The sequence below is a fragment of the Seriola aureovittata genome, chromosome 9, assembly GCF_021018895.1.
Source record: "Seriola aureovittata isolate HTS-2021-v1 ecotype China chromosome 9, ASM2101889v1, whole genome shotgun sequence".
NCBI classification, from domain to species: Eukaryota; Metazoa; Chordata; class Actinopteri; order Carangiformes; family Carangidae; genus Seriola; species Seriola aureovittata.
Genome location: NC_079372.1, coordinates 24777563 through 24796847, shown reverse-complemented (window position 1 = coordinate 24796847; position 19285 = coordinate 24777563). Strand labels below are relative to the sequence as shown.

Here is a 19285-nt window from a genome sequence, read left to right as displayed (position 1 = left end):
GGGTGTGCCCATTATGATGTCTCTAGTGAGCAGAGGTGAGATTCTTACCTGCAGATGGATCTAGAGAAAGTGTGAGAGTTCGTTATCTGGGGAGCGTGGTTCAGTAAATTTACTGGTAATCTGCACATCAAATTTTGCTGTTTCTTGAGCACAAGTGGAAATTTTGTCCTTGAGGAAGTCCAAGACCATTAGCATTGTGTCTCTGTGGATCATGAGCATCCACAGAAAATTCCACACAAATCTGCTCAACAGTTTCAATACATGATCAGAGCAAAGAATATTAAACAACATCCCTTGAAAATTATATTGTAAGGTCAGGGGTGTTTTAATGAGTGTAACATGAGCACCAATCGAACTTTGAGTAATATTTTAGCTGCAGCCAAATGCACTGACAAATGAGGACTGAAAGCATCAGGAATAATGCATGTGAAGAATAAAGGTGATGATTAATAAATCAGAGCAGAATTTAGAAATCAAGCATCTGAGGAATACAATTAAAAAACCAAAGGTGAAACTGCTTAAAAAAAAAAAAAAAAAAGGAATCCAAGGTCGAAGGCTGACTAATAATGAATCGAGGTATTGCATAATTCAGAGCACCTGTGGTTTCTCTGGTTTGAGGTGATAAATCATCTTCTCTCAGCTTTGAGGGTCTAACAGTTTTGTTTGGAAGCTGCTAAATATGACATGAAACAGAGAATCCTCCATTTCCAGATCCATGAACCTGTCAGGGTCTCCCAAAAAGGATTCCCTAAAATAAAAATGAAAATCTGACATTTATCTTAACAAACAGTAACTACTGAACAAACCTGAGAGTAATTCTAGCTCATAGCTCAGTTAGGATCATGTAAACAAACACAAACAAGCATATGGATTCGTTTTACTTTAACTTAGAAGTAAATAAAATGGAATTATTTAGAAAATATATTAAATAAAAGAGTACATAAAACAGAAGTCAAATTTAAGCGTTGGAATGATGTAAAATAATATGAGACTTTAACTTGGAGTAAATTAAAAGAAAGTAAAATTCTACTTTAGATGAACTCTCCACTGGTGTGTATGTGTGAGTGCAGATGCGTGTTTTTCTAGTTGGGTTTTGGGGTATTGATTTTTGTGTAATTTACTGTATATGCTCATATGGAAATTTGTCAATAAAAATAATTCTTTCTGTTGCCAGGAGAAGAGCCAAGGAAAGACATGGTTGCCATAGAAACACCCATCACTTCTTTATTCAAGCCTGGTGGAATAAACTAGTGTCACTTAGACATCAGCCCCTGCTTCATTAACATCCCAAAGGGGATTTGTTTTGGTTCTCAGGCAACGTTAAAACACAGGATCATTAATTATTATAAATGAAACTAGTTCTGTGGACACACATCAATCAAACTGTGTGTTTGTGTGTTTTGAGGCGTTCCTACTTCCTGTTTCATCCCCATCCACACCAGCACAATCAAAAAAGTCTGTATTCACACTAAGAATGCTCGAGTGTCCTTTATTTTCCAGTGTAAACACACAGACACTAAAAACCTGTGTCAGAATCTGAATCGGGACACAGACGATGTCTTTCCATTGACTGAGGTGTCACTGTGAGATAAAGTGGGATCCGCTTTGGTCAGGAGGCAAAGTCGTGTAGATGTGAATATATGAAAGAGAATCTAGATGTTGCTCCGAACGACTGTGAACACTTATCAAACCGTCCTCACATAAATCAGTGATTAAAGGCCGAACAGGCGACAGTGTGGGAGGAAATATTCTCCATCTATCATCAGCTTTACGGGAGTGGGACCTTATTAAAGATGACTGATAGGAGGCGGATGGAGGGATGTAGGACAGGAGAGTCAGTGAGGAGGAGGTGAGAAGTCAGTCATGCAGGAGGATCACTGAACGACTTCCATGTGTGTCCTACCTTCATGTTTCCATGTCTGTCCATCGGCCGCAGGGAGTTACTCCAGCCCTTCTGCTAATGAGAGACAGAGGGAGACAGAGATGGATGGTGTTACTGAGGTTGTGTGGAGAGCAAGAGGAGGAGCATGGTTATTATAGCACATTCATAACGTCAGTGTATAGTACTTATTGTGTCTTTAGAAATATTTATATTTGGTTTTATTTCATCAGTACTTTATTGGCAAAATTCTGAACACAATTAAAAAAAATGTATCAAATTGAAAAAATAAAAAAAATACATTAAAAGAAAAACATACAGGAAAATATTTAAAGGCACAATGAAATATAAAACAGATTTCAGTATCAGTGTTTCCAGCTGCAGCAGGCAGCAGTTTTCATGAGTAGCATGTGTGCAGACCAGTTTCAGGACTTTCAGGACCACGTTTCTAGGACGCTAGTTTTTCGTGACACTGTCACCGTGCTGGAAACCCAATTTGTTTTAGATATGTGTGTAAAACATCCCTGACCCCACCCACCCACCCATCCATCCACCCATCCATCCATCCATCCATCCACCCATCCATCCATCCATCCATTTTATGTTTATCCGGGTCGGGTCACTGATAGCAGGTTAGGCAGGGTATTCCAGATGTCCCTCTCTCCAGCAACACTTTCCAGCTCCTCCTGAGGTGTTACCAGGGCGGGTGGGTTCTACCCTGGGGTCTCCTCCCAGTTGGACATTCCCGGAGAGAACCTCCAAAGAAAGGTGCACAGGAGGCATCAGAACCAGATGCCCAAAACACCTCAACAGCTTCCTTTTAACGTGAAGGAGCAGCGACTCAATCTGAGCCCCCTCTGGATGTCAGAGCTCCTCCCCCTATCTCTAAGACTGTGCAGAGGAAACTCATTTCAGCCCCTTATTTCGACAGTCTCATTCTTTTGGTCACTACCCAGAACTCATGACCATCAGTGAGCGTTGAAACAAAGATCGACTGGTAAATCAAGGGCTTTGCCTTCTGGCTCAGCCCCCTCTTCACCACAACAGTCCGGTACAATGTCCACTTTTCTGCTGACGCTGCACCACTCCAAGATTCTTGAACTCCTTCTTGCTACATGTGACCAGTGACCAAATGAGCACATTAAGAGCATGTCTGAGTGTTTTGCTCAAGGGCATACACTGTAGGCAGAACAGATGCACATTCACAGGGAAGTCTCTGGCCCTCCAGGCCCCTTCCACCTCAATCAACGGCTCATAACGAGCTTACATACAATGAGCCACCAGCGACACACATTAGCATAAGTAATATAGCTGTAAGCAGAACAGAGTGAGCGCCGGCGTCACTCTGGGGCCAGTGTGAGAAGAAACACCTGCTCGGAAATGAGCATGGAGGTAATTACTTATGAGAGTGTTCAGTGTTTCTGCTGAACATGTGTCTGTGTGTCTGTACTGTCATGATAAAAATATTGTGTGTCTTTGTTATTAGGTTTTCAAGCAGGCTGGAATCATCACTCCTCAGGTTAATGTCTGCAGACACACACTCATCAAACTAATGCCTGCAGACACATGCAGGAGGCCTCAGAGCACACATGCTAACCTGCTACTTCCAGGTGAGAGACACACACACACGCATACACACACACCAGCTCATGAATAGTTGAATAGATGCACATGAACACACAAGTCTGTCGAACACCCCCCCTCCTCCCTGCCTTTGTTTCAGAGCTGATTGTTATGCATTACATGGCCTCTGCAGGTTGACTGTGTGTGTGTGTGTGTGTGTGTGTGTGTGTGTGTGTGTGTGTGTGTGTGTGTGTGTGTGTGTGTGTGTGTGTGTGTGTGTGTGTGTGTGTGTGTGTCAGTGAACACAATGCCTGAGCCAGTCAATAACCACTCAATAACCAAAATTATCTGTCAGGCCTGTTGTGAAGTGGTCAGTGATCGTGTGTGTTTCATCTGCCATTAAAGAGCTGTACAGGTGTGTGCGTGCGTGTGTGTGTGTGTACAACATTTGTTTTTCAGTTTGTAGTTATGGAGAACTGCTCCACCGGTTCCTCTGAACTTCTGCCCTCATGTTTTGGTTTGTCAGCTGGTCTGGTTTTGATTCCGGAGACTTTTCTCTCTGGGTGAGAATTGACTGAGCCAGTCAGATGTTTTTGTTGGCCGAACTTCAGTTTTTGATGTCACCAACCTGTCACCCTACATACAGACACTCACGGGTGAGATGCACTGTGAACCAAAAAGTCAAAGAAATCAGCTGTCGCTGAATTTCATTTAAAATAAAATACCCCTTGCTGTTTCTGGGAATGTTTGCAGGGTCAGATCAGAGTATCTCGTGATTTGTTATCAAAATATACAAACAGTAACACGTCATAGTCGCATCATCTTGGCCTTTGTCAACAATTTCCTCCTCTAATGTGTAATGTTGAGTGTTTGTGTGTCTGTGGGAGAGAAGGATGGTCCAGGCTTTTCAGAGGGAAACCCCTAACTGCTTACAGAAATATAATATATAACATCACTCTTGATATAGACACATATATTGTATATGTCACTTATAAGGTAATATATTATTATCAAATATATACATCCTCTGGATATATGAAGATGGTAGATGGCAGTATAAGTTGTTGCCGCCATATTTGTTACAGATATATATTTAATTTATATATGCAAGGTTATTAAAACAACATACATAAAAAAATCTATATCTTTATACATGTTTTTTTAATTCATTTCTCACTAATTTTAAACATGTCTATCTTCTCATTCTGGGGCAGTGACAGACTTTCAGACCCTACTGTTTATAATAACATAACATATACATATATATGTTATATATATATAATATATGTTCATATCTTAATGTAAATAACATATAACAAGTTTAACTATTTATAGCATAAAGGAAACATTTAAAGGGTCTTTGCTGAATAAATAAAAGTGAAGAAAGAAAAGTATTAAAGTAAAGAGAAAACACTGATGCACTCCTGTAAAACAGCAACATTCAGGAAGCTTGGTCATTACAGCAAATAACCAATAAAAGCTGTAAATGAAATGGGTTGAATTTATATTCTTTATGTTGTTTTTAATTACATATAATGTTGTGTTTTACAGCCAGCTCTGTCTCAGTTTTAATTGATGGTAATAACCTCGATGCTCACTCTGTTAGCGGCTGTGGTTGTAACTGTGCATCTGTGGGCAGATAATGGGCCGGCAGATAGATGGAGTAATGGATGGCACTGGTTTGAATATTCACTACACCAGTGTCATTGTGTTTGTCTGTCTGCTGTGTGGATTGTGTGATTTTTAAATTTTTTTTTTTCATTGCATGATAATTACAGCGTTCCCCAGCTCCCTGCTGCTCCGCCTCATTATACTGGTGTGTCTGTGCGAGGACAGTAACAATAAGCGTCCCGACTGGGCTCTGCCACATTACCCCGACAGAAATCACAGCTAAGTGAAGTGTGAAATTAATAACTGAGCAGGAGAGACGAGCTGACTGTCCTCTTTTGTTGGTCATAACGCTGATATCTCCCATACACCAGAGCTGGTGTTAGGCTCTCACCTCATGGAGCTTTGTGTTTGGTTAAACAGGACAAATCTCAATCAGGAGCCTGTTGTGTTTTATTCCAGTGAGGATGGATTATTGATTATTGTCAACAGGTTGTCCCTCCTGAAGCTCTCAACAGCTCCTACAGAGCACACCTAGCTATGTGTCATCTAATGTTGTGTTACCAAGAACAGTTTGCTTTGAGTTTAAATTATGGAAGCTTGAGCTGAGACTTCATTACCCTTCATTACTGGAGGAGTATTGATTGTTTTACCACTGTCATCACTCCCTGCCTTCATTATGCTCCACACCTCAGAGGCTCCACAGACTGAGCTCTGATCCATGGAGCTTAAGTGTCTCAGAGAGAAGTGAATAAAATTAAATATGTTAATGAACCAGTAAAAATGGTCTTTTTTATGCAACCACTCCTCCAACCTGAACAACCATACAGGTTGTTTTTTTCAACCCTCTGATAAGACCCATAGGAGAGTCTCCTGAAATAGCGCCCCTATGGCAGCAGGTGGTACTGGACCTTGGTTGTCTTGGTTACCATAATAAACACACGGACTGTACCGACATCGGCCTACGGTTACTATAATAACGGTCATGGCTTGGTTAGGTTTAGGAAAGGTTGTGATTTGGGTTAAAATAAGTACTACCTCAACATTAGACGATTACGATTTGTTGTCATGGTTACAATAACAACAACGTGGTTAACTTTGTGAAACGGTCATGGATAATGGAAACAACATAAACTGCTACTTTCACATGGGAATCGAACTCCGCTGTCATGTGTCATGGTCCTGTGTTTTGTTGACCCATCCATCCACCACAACCTCCTCCTGACACAGACTTTATCGCTCTTTATGCCACGTCACCGCACTTTTCCCTTCGCTCCTGTCATAATTACTGCGTCTACTAGATGTCGCCTAGCAACAAAATGTCACTATGTGTCATAATAACCTGCTGCACCTTTGGGCTCGTTTTTCTTACAAGAGGACAGTACCAGCTCATTAAGCAGATGAATATAAAATCCTTAAATCCCAGGTGACTTTGGTGACCTCTTGACCTTTACTCTAGTGCCACTATTAGGTCAGAAATTCTATATCTATAAAATTTGTCATGAAATCTAGTTCAGAAATTGATTTACCTGAGGATAAATTTAAATTGCTTCTGATCCCTTCACGTTTCATCTAAAGCCATCATCAGTTGAAAAAAAAAAAAAAAATTAATGACAACTAAGCCACTTGTTGTTGAGATATTTCAGTCTGGACCAATAGACAGATGTAACCGTCACCAGAATTGCGATTCCTGCTCAGGATGAGACCTGACATGTGAACAGGCAACAGGGACATGAAAGTATTGACGAGTTGAAACAGAAGGTGTGCCTCCAGCTCTCAGCCCCGTCGGGTTTGTCAGTAATGCTTTAAAGCTTTAAACTGCTCTCATCACTGACACACATGAACATGAACATATGGAGCTGATGGTGATTATTTTTATTGTCCTGTATTGCTGTTGCCATGTGTTCAGTGCGTTGGAGCCTCCATCGATATCTCCACCTCCTGGGGCCTCCACAAGCTTCTCCTCCATGCTCATTAACTATTTACTGATTCCATCAACACACACTTCCACCACATCTATCAACACACACACACACAGAAGTTGTTCCACATCAACACACTTTCCTCTGACATTCATCTCTTTCGCCCATCCACTCCCTGTGGTGCCTGAACACACACACACACACACACACACACACACACACACACACACAAACACACTAAGGAGAAAGAGATGGAACGAGGGATCCATTTTTCATTCCCAGCATGCTGAGGGGAAAGCAGCGATTCCATATAATCATACCCAAGGGAGGGGGGGGGGGGGGGCTGAAGGAAGAGACAGGGAGCGGTCAGAGGAAGAAAGAGGAAGAAAGAGAAGAAGAGGAGATGGAGGTTGAATCCAGAAATTGGGAAACAATGGAAAAAGAGGAGAGGGGGAAAATGTAAAATACAAAATGAAGATGATGAAGGTGGGGGAAAAAAAAGAGGAGAGAAGAGTCTCAGTCGTTAGAAAGAGATTTCTACTCTGAGTCTGTGTGCCTTTCTTTCCTTTCACCTCTCACCTCCATCAATCCTCTGGACTCTCAGTTTAATGGAAGTCAAGCTGAGGATTGAAGCCATGAACAGACCTGATGATTACTGAAGACTACAGAGACCAGACAGCTCGCTGAGGAGGAGAGCAGGTACTGTGTAACTCCTGACACACACTGTGTATTCAGTGTCAGGAGATAGACAGTGTCTGCTCATCTTGCCCTGTGCATTAGAGAAAAGATAAATATTTACAGGCTTTTTAATACACTTCAGTTCCAACACATAAAAAAAACAAACACATGGAAACAGCAGAAAATTTAAAGAATGTGGAAAACATTGGAACTTCTAAAATATAGATTATAATGAACAATAAAAACCTACATAAATCACTAAATAACTTCAACATTAGCACATTGTAAATAACCCACATTACGTGGCCAGTGCTCATCAACACAAAGTCTCTTTTTGGAGGTTTCCTGCCGAATGTTGCTGGAACTTTAGGATTCAACCTCTCCCAGTATGAAGTAGTTGTTATGCTGTGATTTCAAAGCAGCTTCTCCAACACTGCTGGAGAAACACTGTAATGTAACAATCAGTAAGAAAACAAATCAGTATATGTCACTGTGTCTAGAACCATAAGGTCCATTTAACAGCTGCTCCTGTGAAACAACAGGTAGAAGTTTCACTGTAGGAAACCCTAACAAACCCAGGAAGAAAAAACATTATTGTGACTGTAACATAAATATATATTTTTTTATATAATTATAAATGTCCAAATGCAAACATCAGATTTGTGTTTGCACAGAAAAAACAACTGAATCCAAACCTGGAGGAAACAGTGGGAGAGCAAACTGTGAATTTTTCCTCACTCTTTTTGTACATATATTGAATAATATATTTTCGTCGTCATTAAGATTAAAGATCACATATCCCACCATCACACTGACTGACTGTAGCCCCCGTATCCCATCGCCCCTCCCCCAGCCCAGGATCATTCTGCCACACAGAGGGTGAATTAGTGAAGAGTTAAATACATGGATAAAAAAATAATCTGAACATGCAATAACAATAAATAAATGACACACAATAAAATGTTTTGAAATGATGACAAACGGTCCTGACTTCAAATTAAATTGATATTAAATTTAGACTTTCTCATCGAGATAAACAGCAGGATCAGGAAGTTAACAACGACAGTCATTAAACTGTGACTGTCTCTCAGCTGTCAACAGAACCTGGACCAGACCGCAACAGATTCAAGCCCGACCGCTCCAAACTGTTGTTTCACTCAAGATCATTAAATTACGCAGATCATTTGCCACAGTACAGCTGGTGTCCTGTCAAACACTGCAGGTTTTTATCTGACAACACAATGTGCAGACACCACGGAAGAAGAGAACACAGACTCTGTCTCTTCCACACCACATCTGCTGGTTCAAAGAGCACACACACAAACACACACCTACATTCAAAAGAACACAACACACACACAAACACACACACACATCTCTCCACGGAGCTCCGACTTCCAGGAAACCTCCAGTATTTCCTCAAAACTCTTTATTATGATTCATAATCCAAACACATTTACATTTCAGAAACCAGGCTTCAGTCAAAGCAACATTTAATCCACAATGAACGTCTGTTCCTGTTTCTCTGTCTGACTGATGCAGCTCTAAACCACAGACAACAACAACAACAACAACACATGTTCATAGAGAGCTGTTTGTCAGCTCCCTCTAAAACTACTCGTACTACGTTTAGTCAACTTAAACCACTTGGTCACATCCTGATAATTAAAACAAACCATCAGCCACAGGATGCGAACTCCACCCACCAGCACTTAACACATTGTGTGTCCCTGCACCACCCCGACCAGCATCATACGCATCATACGCTACGACTCAGTGCTTCAGTGCTGAATCTAAGCAGCTTCAGTAACTGTCACTTCTGTGGTTCAGTTCGTTCAGTGGATGCAGCTTCATTTGTGCCCGAAGTCAGACCTGCACTGTTCAGTTGTTTAGAGCGATGAGAGAGAGATGTGAGCTACTATTTGTTCATGTCACAAAAAAATTTGTCTTCGTATTTGTATTCATATTATTCCTCAAACTGTAAGTTGTTAGAAATCGTCTCTGCTTTATGTTCTGTTTTAAAGGTCCATGTTGTGTGAAGGTAGATGTCCGTGTGTTCTTTGATTATAAAGCAGGTCCAGGTTTTATATTAATACTGTGAAAGTATCAAAGTGCTCAGTCCACAGAGAAATGCACAAAGCCTGTTTACAGAAACTGAGCCTTAAAATGAGCCGTCAGGACTTCTGTAACTTTGTGATGTCGTGGCTATTTGGCTTCAAACAAATTTAAACCCAATATAAAAATCAAAGGCCACTGATGCACCATATGCCAAACAAAGCCATTGTGTTTTTCCTTTTGATTTGCTCTGGTAAAAAAAACCATAGGCCCACCCAGGTGCATGCTGGTCCTACACCAGTCTACCTGCCTCATAATAACCAATAATAACCTCATGTGCACATAGCATTACCCAAATATACAAAATACAAGTTAACCAAAACTAACTAAACTACTAGCTAAATAAGCACCAAAAAAATAATGACCAACAAAAGAGAATATTAACAAACAAAACAACAAAGCAGTCACTGCTCTTATGTCCACGTACATGGCCAATTCATATCCATCAATACATTAGATTTTCTGTACCTGGACATGAACTGGCATGAGACCAGGCTGGAACAGCGCAAATTAAATTCCATTTACTTCCATTTTATTGAGGTGGAGACAAAAAATCTCAGACACAGATTCTCAAAACCTGGACAAAAGATAAACGGACAGAATGACCGTGAGAAAAGGTCTGTTCAGATTCAGACTATATAAACTGTCTACAGACATGATTTTTCTAAACAGTTGTTCCTGCTGTTTCTGTTTGTTCGATCTGTCCATCAGGCAGCTGCATTATTCAGATTCAGCTCCACACATTCGGCTCGTCATTCAAAATCATTTCTAGCCTCGGAGCCTTTTCAGCACACAAGTGATTACCTTTTCATTTTTAGGAGAACCAAACAGATCATGTAAATATGAAGCTGTAAATCATTTAAACTGTGTTATTAGCTTTCAGATGTATGAGTCACACACAGACCCATATTACAGATCACATTTATTCCATGGTTTATTCTCAGTCATGTGCTCATTATGTAAATCCACACAGCACGCTCCTGAACTGCCTTCACATAAACATGTATCACTGCTATAATGGCTTCAGAACATAAAAATCATTATTTTCATTAACTTTACATTTATACAGTCACATGGGAGCCGGCGGCTCCGGCTCAGTGTTTACTGCCTTGCTCATGAGCATCGCGTCTGTTTCTGTGTTTAACAAGCAGTTAAAAGCAGAATATTAACTGTTGTCCATGAATTAATGTTAGAATTATTCTATTTTTAAGGCATCTGAACATCTGACCAAAGCTAAATTTTTCTTGTAAGGTCAGTTGTTTTTTTCTTCAGCTGTGATGTTGAATTGAGAGCTGCTCATCACCAGGACGCTGCTTCACCTTGATTGATTTATGTTGTTTTCTTGATGGAGTGAAAATCGTATCTCACATGTCTCCACAACATGTTTGGGAGGTTTCAGTATAAAGACACAGCAGAGTGACACCATGCTGCGTCGCCCTAAGTTTGAATGCATGAAAAGATCAGTACACTAACACATAGATTACCTCCATCTTGTGTGTTTATGATTCATAACTGCACAACACCCACAGCCCTGATACACGCCTCATCTCCCTCCTGGGGCTGTCTGATGATCCGAGCCGCCGTTCGAGGTAATGGAGTCAGACAGCGTCTCCGCATTCTCATGCAAATGTTTAGTTGAAGAGCACGTTTATGGACACATTCCATCTCTATATATAAATATATACATGTACTGTAAATATATTTGGTGAAATAAAGGAAACATTCGCCCAAGCATTTACATTTACCTACTTATTCTGTTCAGGGTCAGAGGCTAATTTTTCCCAACAACCTGAGGCTGTGAACTCAGTCTAAACAAATCATCCCATGTACAAACCGTCACTGGCTGTGACATCTAAATCAGCATCATTAAAAGTCAGAGAGGTGATCAAGACATCATACACTCCTTCACAATAGAGGATAAAAAGAATAAAAAAGTGATTCTAATGTAAACAGCTGTGTGGAGATTGCTATGTAAAGCTAGAATTACTGCCTCACAGTTGTACACCTCCACCACTCATGTGAAATATTAACCATTTGTGTGAAATTTGGTTATAATAGCTGTATGAAATCTTGAGTAATCGCGAAAGGTTTTATGTAAGGTCACACTGACCTTTGACCACCAAAATCTAACCAGTTCATCCTTGAGTCCTAGTAAATGTGTGTGCCATTATTGAGATATCGTGTCCACGAGAATGGGATGGACTGACAACCCAAAAACAAAAAGTACCAAAAACTGCAGTTCCTCCGATGACCACTAGAGTCAGGCTCCAAAAGTGAGTCGATCCCCCATAGACTCCCATGTTCAAATGTCCAACTTTACAACAGAAATAAACATGTTTACAACCTGGTACAAAGAACTGTTTCTGTCTCTATAGTTGACTTCCTCCTTCATAACAACTGTATGGGGGGAATTTTTATACAACTCACCTGTTTACATCTTATTAAGGCTTAAAGTTATGCATTTTTGAGGGCGTGGCTACTTTGAGTGACAGGTGGGTGTGACGTTTGTGTGATTTTAACGATGTTACTGATGTTACGAGTGGAAAGCGAGTGGAAAACCATATACTTAAGTGTTTTACTTTTGTTTTAGCTGCAGCAAATACTTATCTCCAATAAAATCTGATCTGTTGATGAGGTTTTTTTTCAATAATATTCTACATGTCAGAAAATCATTGAAATGCAGACGTTAGTATCCCAGAGCCCAAAGCTGATGCTTTAAAATTCTTTATAATTACAGCTCAGAAATTTTCTGTTGATCGTGTGATCAATTAATTAAAACTAGCTGAAAGGTCAGAGTTACATTTTGCTGTCTAGCTGCTGGAGTCGCTCTCGGCCTCGTGTCTTTGACCCTGGACTCAGAGCTCAGTGTTTTCTGCTCTGCCTCCTGTGGATGCAACATGTGCAGCATGTTACCACCCGGTGTTCAGCTGAGATCCACAGCTGAATACAGACGAGCTGATTGTGTCTCCAGAGTCTCTCTGCTGCTGAAAGCCTAATGAGCCGGCAGCTCATTAAGACTAATGCAGTTCTGACGACTCTCAGATCGGACGAGTCCTTAAAGACTAACATGCAAACAACATGTTTGACGGTCGTAATGTGAGAAGATGTATTTGTTCTTTTCTCGTCTGTCAGTCGAGCTCTTTGTGAAACACTGTTAGTCTTGTGTGGATCATGGGTTAAAGTGAACAGACCGTTGCGGACGCAGTAACATCAGCACAGATCAGAGTGTCTAACCTGAGGCACTGGGTTATTTTCATGTCTTCATCATGTCTCAGCATCTATTTTAACAACACTGAGACAAAGACATGATGATGTATAAAGTAATTCATTTAAATTACTCTCATGGTCAAATTATGACTTTTTTCGCACATAAATCCAATTTTCTTACAGGTTCATGTTTTTTTTTTTCATCCATTCATTTAAACATCCATGGCAAAGCCAGAATTCGATAGCACTAAGGCTAATAGTGGCTAAGCTAAAATGCTGCAGGCAGTTAGCTTAACTTAGCTAACAGTCAGACACCACAGCCTAAAGATTTAGTTGAGCATCTCATTGAGATGAGATTTGCTCTTTGAGGAAGGAGTCTAGATGTCGTTAGCCTAGCTTAGCATAAAGACAGAAAGCAGGGGAGAACAGCTGGTCTGGCTCTTTTCAAAGTCGACTTTAAGCGGCTTCGATGTTGGAACTATTTTCTTGTACATCAGCCCTGCCTCGTCTGCAGCTGGTTCAACATGCAGCAGTGAGAAGAGAGACCATGTCTCAGAATTGATTTTAAGATTCTTCATTTTTAAAGCTCTGCATCGACTAAAAACTAAAGTTGTTTTCCCTTAAACTGTGGAATAGTTTGTCACTAACAGTTAGATCCTCTCCCTGCATTAATCTTTTCCTTAGCCTCTAAATTATCATCATGAAGACATGGCTGACCACACTCTTTTATTTGTTTGTATTTTATTTGTCATTTGTGCGATGCTGTTGTGACTTTATCCAGATTTTCTCTGCTTTTATTAATTTATCATTTCTATCCTCTCATTTATGTTTGTGTTTTTTCCTGATTTTCATCATCAGTTAAATACAAATAAAGTGCAACATCAAATACATTTTGTAGGGAACATAATGTCTGGCTGAACTATGTTCAGAGGCAACGTATTTTTAATGACAGTGGAGTCACTTGGAGGTGGATGGTGGCGTAGATGGTGGTTGTTTAGGTTAATTGTAAATAAACAGGTTGTGTCTTAAGTCAACCAGGTGCTGTGAGAATCTGAAGAGAACCAGAAAACTGTTTAATAATGTGGAGCCACTACAGGTGGATGTTGTTCTGCAAAATCTGATATTTTGGAGGAAAAAAAACACGTTGTCTTTGAACATTTTACTGATTCAGAATCAACGTATTTGCGACTTGAGGTAAATTAAGAACATCCTCATAATGTTAATAAAAACATAATCTGATCACAGTTACATTTTATACAAAACATATGTGTCTGTTGAGTTGTATAGAAATGTATTTTTTAAAAGACAGGGTTTCATATTATTTACTGAGGTTTGGAGCCAGAACAGCTGTTTCCCTCTGCTACCAGTCTTTACGCTGAGCTAAGCTAACGACATCCAGACTCCAGCTCTGAACACACAGACATGATGAGATTTAAAACTGTCTGGTGTCTATATTTGTCTTGTCTGGTTATTAGTAGCAGCTCTAGTTTTATACATCAGTTTGAGCGCAGTTTAGTTTTGACTCTAAATTATTTTGATGCTTCACCCTCAGTGAACAAATGCTTCACTTAATGACACATGTTCGGGTCTCTCTCTTTGTAATGATGCCAGCAACAAAGTAAAGTCGTTTACAAAAGCAGCTGGTGGTGTGTGTGTGTGTGTGTGTGTGTGTGGTGCGTGTGTGTGTGCGTGCGTGCGTGCGTGCGTGCGTGCGTGCGTGCGTGCGTGCATGTGCATTTCGTTCATTACAGCAGATCTGCCAGCTTCAGTGCAAGAAAGCATAAATACAGCTTCCTTAATGACCCCGGTTACCGCGGCAACAGCTTCACATTGACACAAATCTGACAGCAAAGTGAGGAAACAGAAATGGAGTGAGGGGGTGGGGGGGCTACAGGGGAGGGAAAGGAGAAATAAAGGTGGTGGGATGGATGGAGGAGACAAACGAGAAGAGGGTGAGAGAAACAAAAAGAACAGACAGAATAAAGGGAAAAGACGATAACAGAGGAAAGACAGGAAGGTTTTAAGGAGGGAAGCGATAATATATCAAATCTATATACACTCACATATCATACTTCAGACTTGTGTTCTTCAGCTTCATTATGAACCAGCTCCAGACGTCTGTTGAGTTTTTCAGGCTTTTGAGTATCAGCTGCTTTTCGGCTACAGCCTTACATAAGTAGGAGGATGAAGGTGAGAGCTTCAGTCAGTGTTGGACTCAGAGGATGAGGCTGTTGTTATTTCCTGGAAGCAGCACGTACCTGTGCTCACTCCTCCTGGACCAAACGCTCAGTGTCTCTCAGCTCTTCTCCACAGTAATCCAGACTGTTTGCAGGAGGAAACCACGACAGCACTGAAATCTCACTTGAAAATATTTGAACTTGTATTATATATTTAACTTTTTAACCAGTTTTGCACAAGTTGTCCTGCGTGTCCAGGAAATAGTTTCACATTGAATTTTCTGTACCAGACTGAATAATCACTCACTGAGCCAGATTACATTTAAGACTGCTAATTGTTCCTGCTGCTTTTATTTCACTGAACACTGTTAACAACCTGGTAAAGTGCTGTTTTGTTTACCGCTTCGAGAGCATGTTTCAATAAGAGCCCACCTGACTCATTTTTTAACAGTCTTCATTTTATTGATTTGATTGCATTTATTCTGAATCTGGGACCTGACGACTTTCAAGTATCAAATGCACTGGAATTAAACGTCTTTGATCCTTAATCATTGACCAAAAACACTTTCTGTGTTCAGTTTAAGTTTGTCATTTGATAGAAAAAAATACCAAGACGAAAAAAATTATAAAAAATGAAAGAATAAGGAAATGCAAGGAGGAAATTGCAATAAATACAATTTAGAAATGTACAGAATCTCACAGAAGTTTGTGTGCAGAGAGAAGTGTTAGCGGAATAAAAATACAGTTACTGTAGAAGAAAAACAAAATGTCAGAAAATCTCTTAATGTAGAATCAGACAAAAACAATACAGAGAGAGGGAGAGAGGAGAAGGGGAGGTAAATGGATGGAGAGAGGAAGAATAAAGAGCAAAGAGACACTGGAGGTAGTCGAAGATTAAAAACTGAGATAGGGAGAGAGAGAGAGAGAGAGAGCGTTAATAAGAAGAGACGGAGAGAGACCAGGTGAAAGGAAGAATGAATACTGGAGGGGGGAGGGGAGGAAGAGGAAGAACAATGAGGAGATAGAAAGATGGATGTATTCCTGGAGAGGGGAAAGAATAAGATTAATGGACAGACAGAATAAATGAATGTTTGATTTTTCAATTTTAGGATTTTAAGAAACAAGAAGAAATGGAGACAGAAGAGAGGAAAGAAAAAGAGGGAGAAGAGAGAGAGAGAGAGAGAGAGAGAGAGAGAGAGAGAGAGAGGAGAAAATCACATACAGAAAGAGAGACAGGTGGATCAATGGACAGAAAACGTGTCATATTTGTGTTCAGCAGGACAAGGTGTGTCTATTGTGTCCATGTGTGGGGGCTGTGTGTGTGTGTGTGTGTGTGTGTGTGTGTGTGTGTGTGTGTGTGTGTGTGTGTGTGTGTATCCATCCAGACAGGCCGAGGCAGCGAGGAAATCGAATGAAATGAAATAAACCTCTACACCTGCCAGCTTCAACGCACTCACACAGCTACAGCTCTAGTGAGCCCTGAGGGACACACACACACAAACGCACACACACAGAGCTCTCTTTGATTTGCTAGGTTTGATTCCTGACGTTTGATTTTTTTTTCACACACTTAGGTTTTCTTTGCTTCCCAGCAGCCGTTTAGCTTCACTCAGACAGGCGGAGCCTGAAGCCACCAGAGAGGTGTTCAAATGCTCTGAGCCAGCGTGGGACAGCCCAGAGGCTGCTGCTGGCTGGCAGTACTTACTGAAAGATCACTAACACTGTAAAAAAAAAAACTTCCATTTGTGCATGTTAACAAGGCATTAGTGTAGAAGTGGATTGTGTGTCTGTCCACGGTTACATACGATGAGCTCAGAGGTATTCTGTCATAGGTTTTTATTCCAAGGAATGGTGTACAGGGATCCGATGAGGGCCTTCAGTGACTGACTGCAGTGACAAGTACTGCCTCCCTCTGAACACCTCCAAGACCAAGACCATCAACTTTCGGAGGTCTAGGCCCACCCTTCAGCCAGTCAACGTTCGAGGGAAGGACATTGAGGTGGTGCACACTTAAAAATACCTAGGTGTGCACCTGGACAGTAAACTGGACTGGTCCCTGAACAACATGGGGAGAAGCTGGCTCTTATTCCGCAGGAGGCTCTGTTCCTTTGACATCTGCAGTGAAATGCTGCACATGTTTCATCAGTCAGTTGTGGCCAGTGTACTCTTTTATGCTGCAGTCTGCTGGGGCAGCAGCATGTCCGACATTAACAGAAGGAGACTGGATAAGCTGGTCAAAAAGGCTGGGTCTGTGCTTGGCAGGAGTCGGACTCACTAAGAACTGTTGTGGGGAGACGCATGCAATGTAACATGGAGGCCATCTTGGACAATACCAACCATCCTCTCCACAACATTCTGGCAGGACAGAGAAGCAGCTACAGGTGCAGCAAACATCTCATTTCCCTGCACTGCAGAACAGAGAGGTTCAGGAGATCCTTTGTTCCCACTGCCATCAGGCTATACAACACCTCAGTGAAATGAAGTGGGTCATGAACTGGAGTAATTCAACTATTATTGTTTATTATTAACTATTATTATTACTACTATTGAACTATTTATTTTTAACTTAATCTTTAATATTGAGCTACTGGACACTTGAATTCCCCCTATCTATCCATCCATCCATCCATCCATCCATCCATTTATCTATCTATATGATTATATCCAGCTCAATTTTTACTCCACAGTGCTGCACAAATGTAGACAACAAGCCATCAACATAAACACATTTCTACTAATGTCACCACCTGAAAACACATAAAACAAAACCTGTGGGTTCTTACATAGTGACCCGTATGTGCAGATGTTACTTCAACTCATTTCCAAAGATCAAAAACACAAACCCACATCTGTTTGCATCCAATCACATCTCTCCATTGATTTTGTAAGTAATATACAATACCATGTCTAAAATTAGCCTAGCACTCTCATTGTGTGTGTGTGTGTGTGTGTGTGTGTGTGTGTGTGTGTGTGTGTGTGTGTGTGTGTGTGTGTGTGTGTGTGGGTGATTAATGAGGTCTGTAATGGATTCTGATGACCTCATGGGATTTCAAGAGGAGATGATAAGCAATCACACACACACATATACACACTCTCTGATAGTGACACCCTCTCTTATGTAGCCAAGGTGACAGGGGGCATCCAATGTGTGTGTGTGTGAGTGTGTGTGTGGGTGTGTGTGTGTGTGTGTGTGTGTGTTAGTGAGATAGTTTGGCATAATGAGATGATAACTGCATAACTGTTGCTAGGGCAGAGGAAGCCATCTGTGTGTGTGTGTGTGTGTGTGTGTGTGTGTGTGTGTGTGTGTGTGTGTGTGTGTGTGTGTGTGTGTGTGTGTGTGTGTGTGTGTGTGTGTGTGTGTGTGTGTGTGTGTGTGTGTGTGTGTACAATGAAGCTCAACTCTAAGAATCAGAGACATTTCAGACAACTGATACAAGTTTAATTAACCAACAGTGTAAATAACCTTCAGCTGCATCACAGTATGTATTTGACTGTCTCCTCCATGATGGTTTTACTTTTGTACAATTCCTACACTTTGCTTAATGTAATAAAAGACACGATTTGTGTCCCACCAGCTTGTCAAGTAGAAGTCTCTTTACTGAAGCTTTCTGTCCTTTATTTGAAGACAGCAGTGTGTGTGCCTGTGTGTGTGCGTGTGTGTGTGTGCATGTGTGTGTGCGTGTGTGTGTGCATGTGTGTGTTATGTATGAGGGGAGCTCAGGCCCGTAGCTCCTCCATAAACATGGATCTGCGATGCTTTTCGACACACTGAGCAGGTTGAGCCCGTTTGAAAAATCTAACTCAGCACCAGAAACCACAAAGTTTTATGTAAAGTTTAAGAAAATGAACTGACTTCCTGCTTCTAAGAGCAACATCCTGCTTAGCATTTACAGCTTAGTTTTACACAGTCACACTGGGAGTCTCAGTGGGTTTGGTGCCTTTATCAAAGAGACTGAAACTAAAGTTCATCTCAGTAAAGAGTTTAGTAAAGTAGTTACTTTAACCCAAACCAGGATATTTCCGTAACCCAGTCGTTTTATACCTGAACCTAACCCAACTTTAATTATTGTCACATCATGAAACAGATTTATTTTGCAAATCATTTCATCCTGTTGTTCTCGAAGACATGGACAACA

At 40.8% G+C, this 19285-nt stretch overlaps 1 protein-coding gene across 3 annotated transcripts in view; it reads right to left on the bottom strand.

The window, feature by feature from the left end:
- LOC130175453 (PDZ domain-containing protein 4-like) overlaps positions 1-19285 on the bottom strand; it is a 50609-nt gene that overhangs the window by 24047 nt on the left and 7277 nt on the right. For 2 of the 3 annotated variants that reach the window (XM_056385938.1, XM_056385940.1), the window contains exon 3: positions 1904-1957. In XM_056385938.1, coding sequence (XP_056241913.1) covers positions 1904-1957 — 54 coding nt within the window. The remainder of the gene's footprint in view (positions 1-1903; positions 1958-19285) is intronic. The other variant, XM_056385941.1, reaches the window with a different exon arrangement.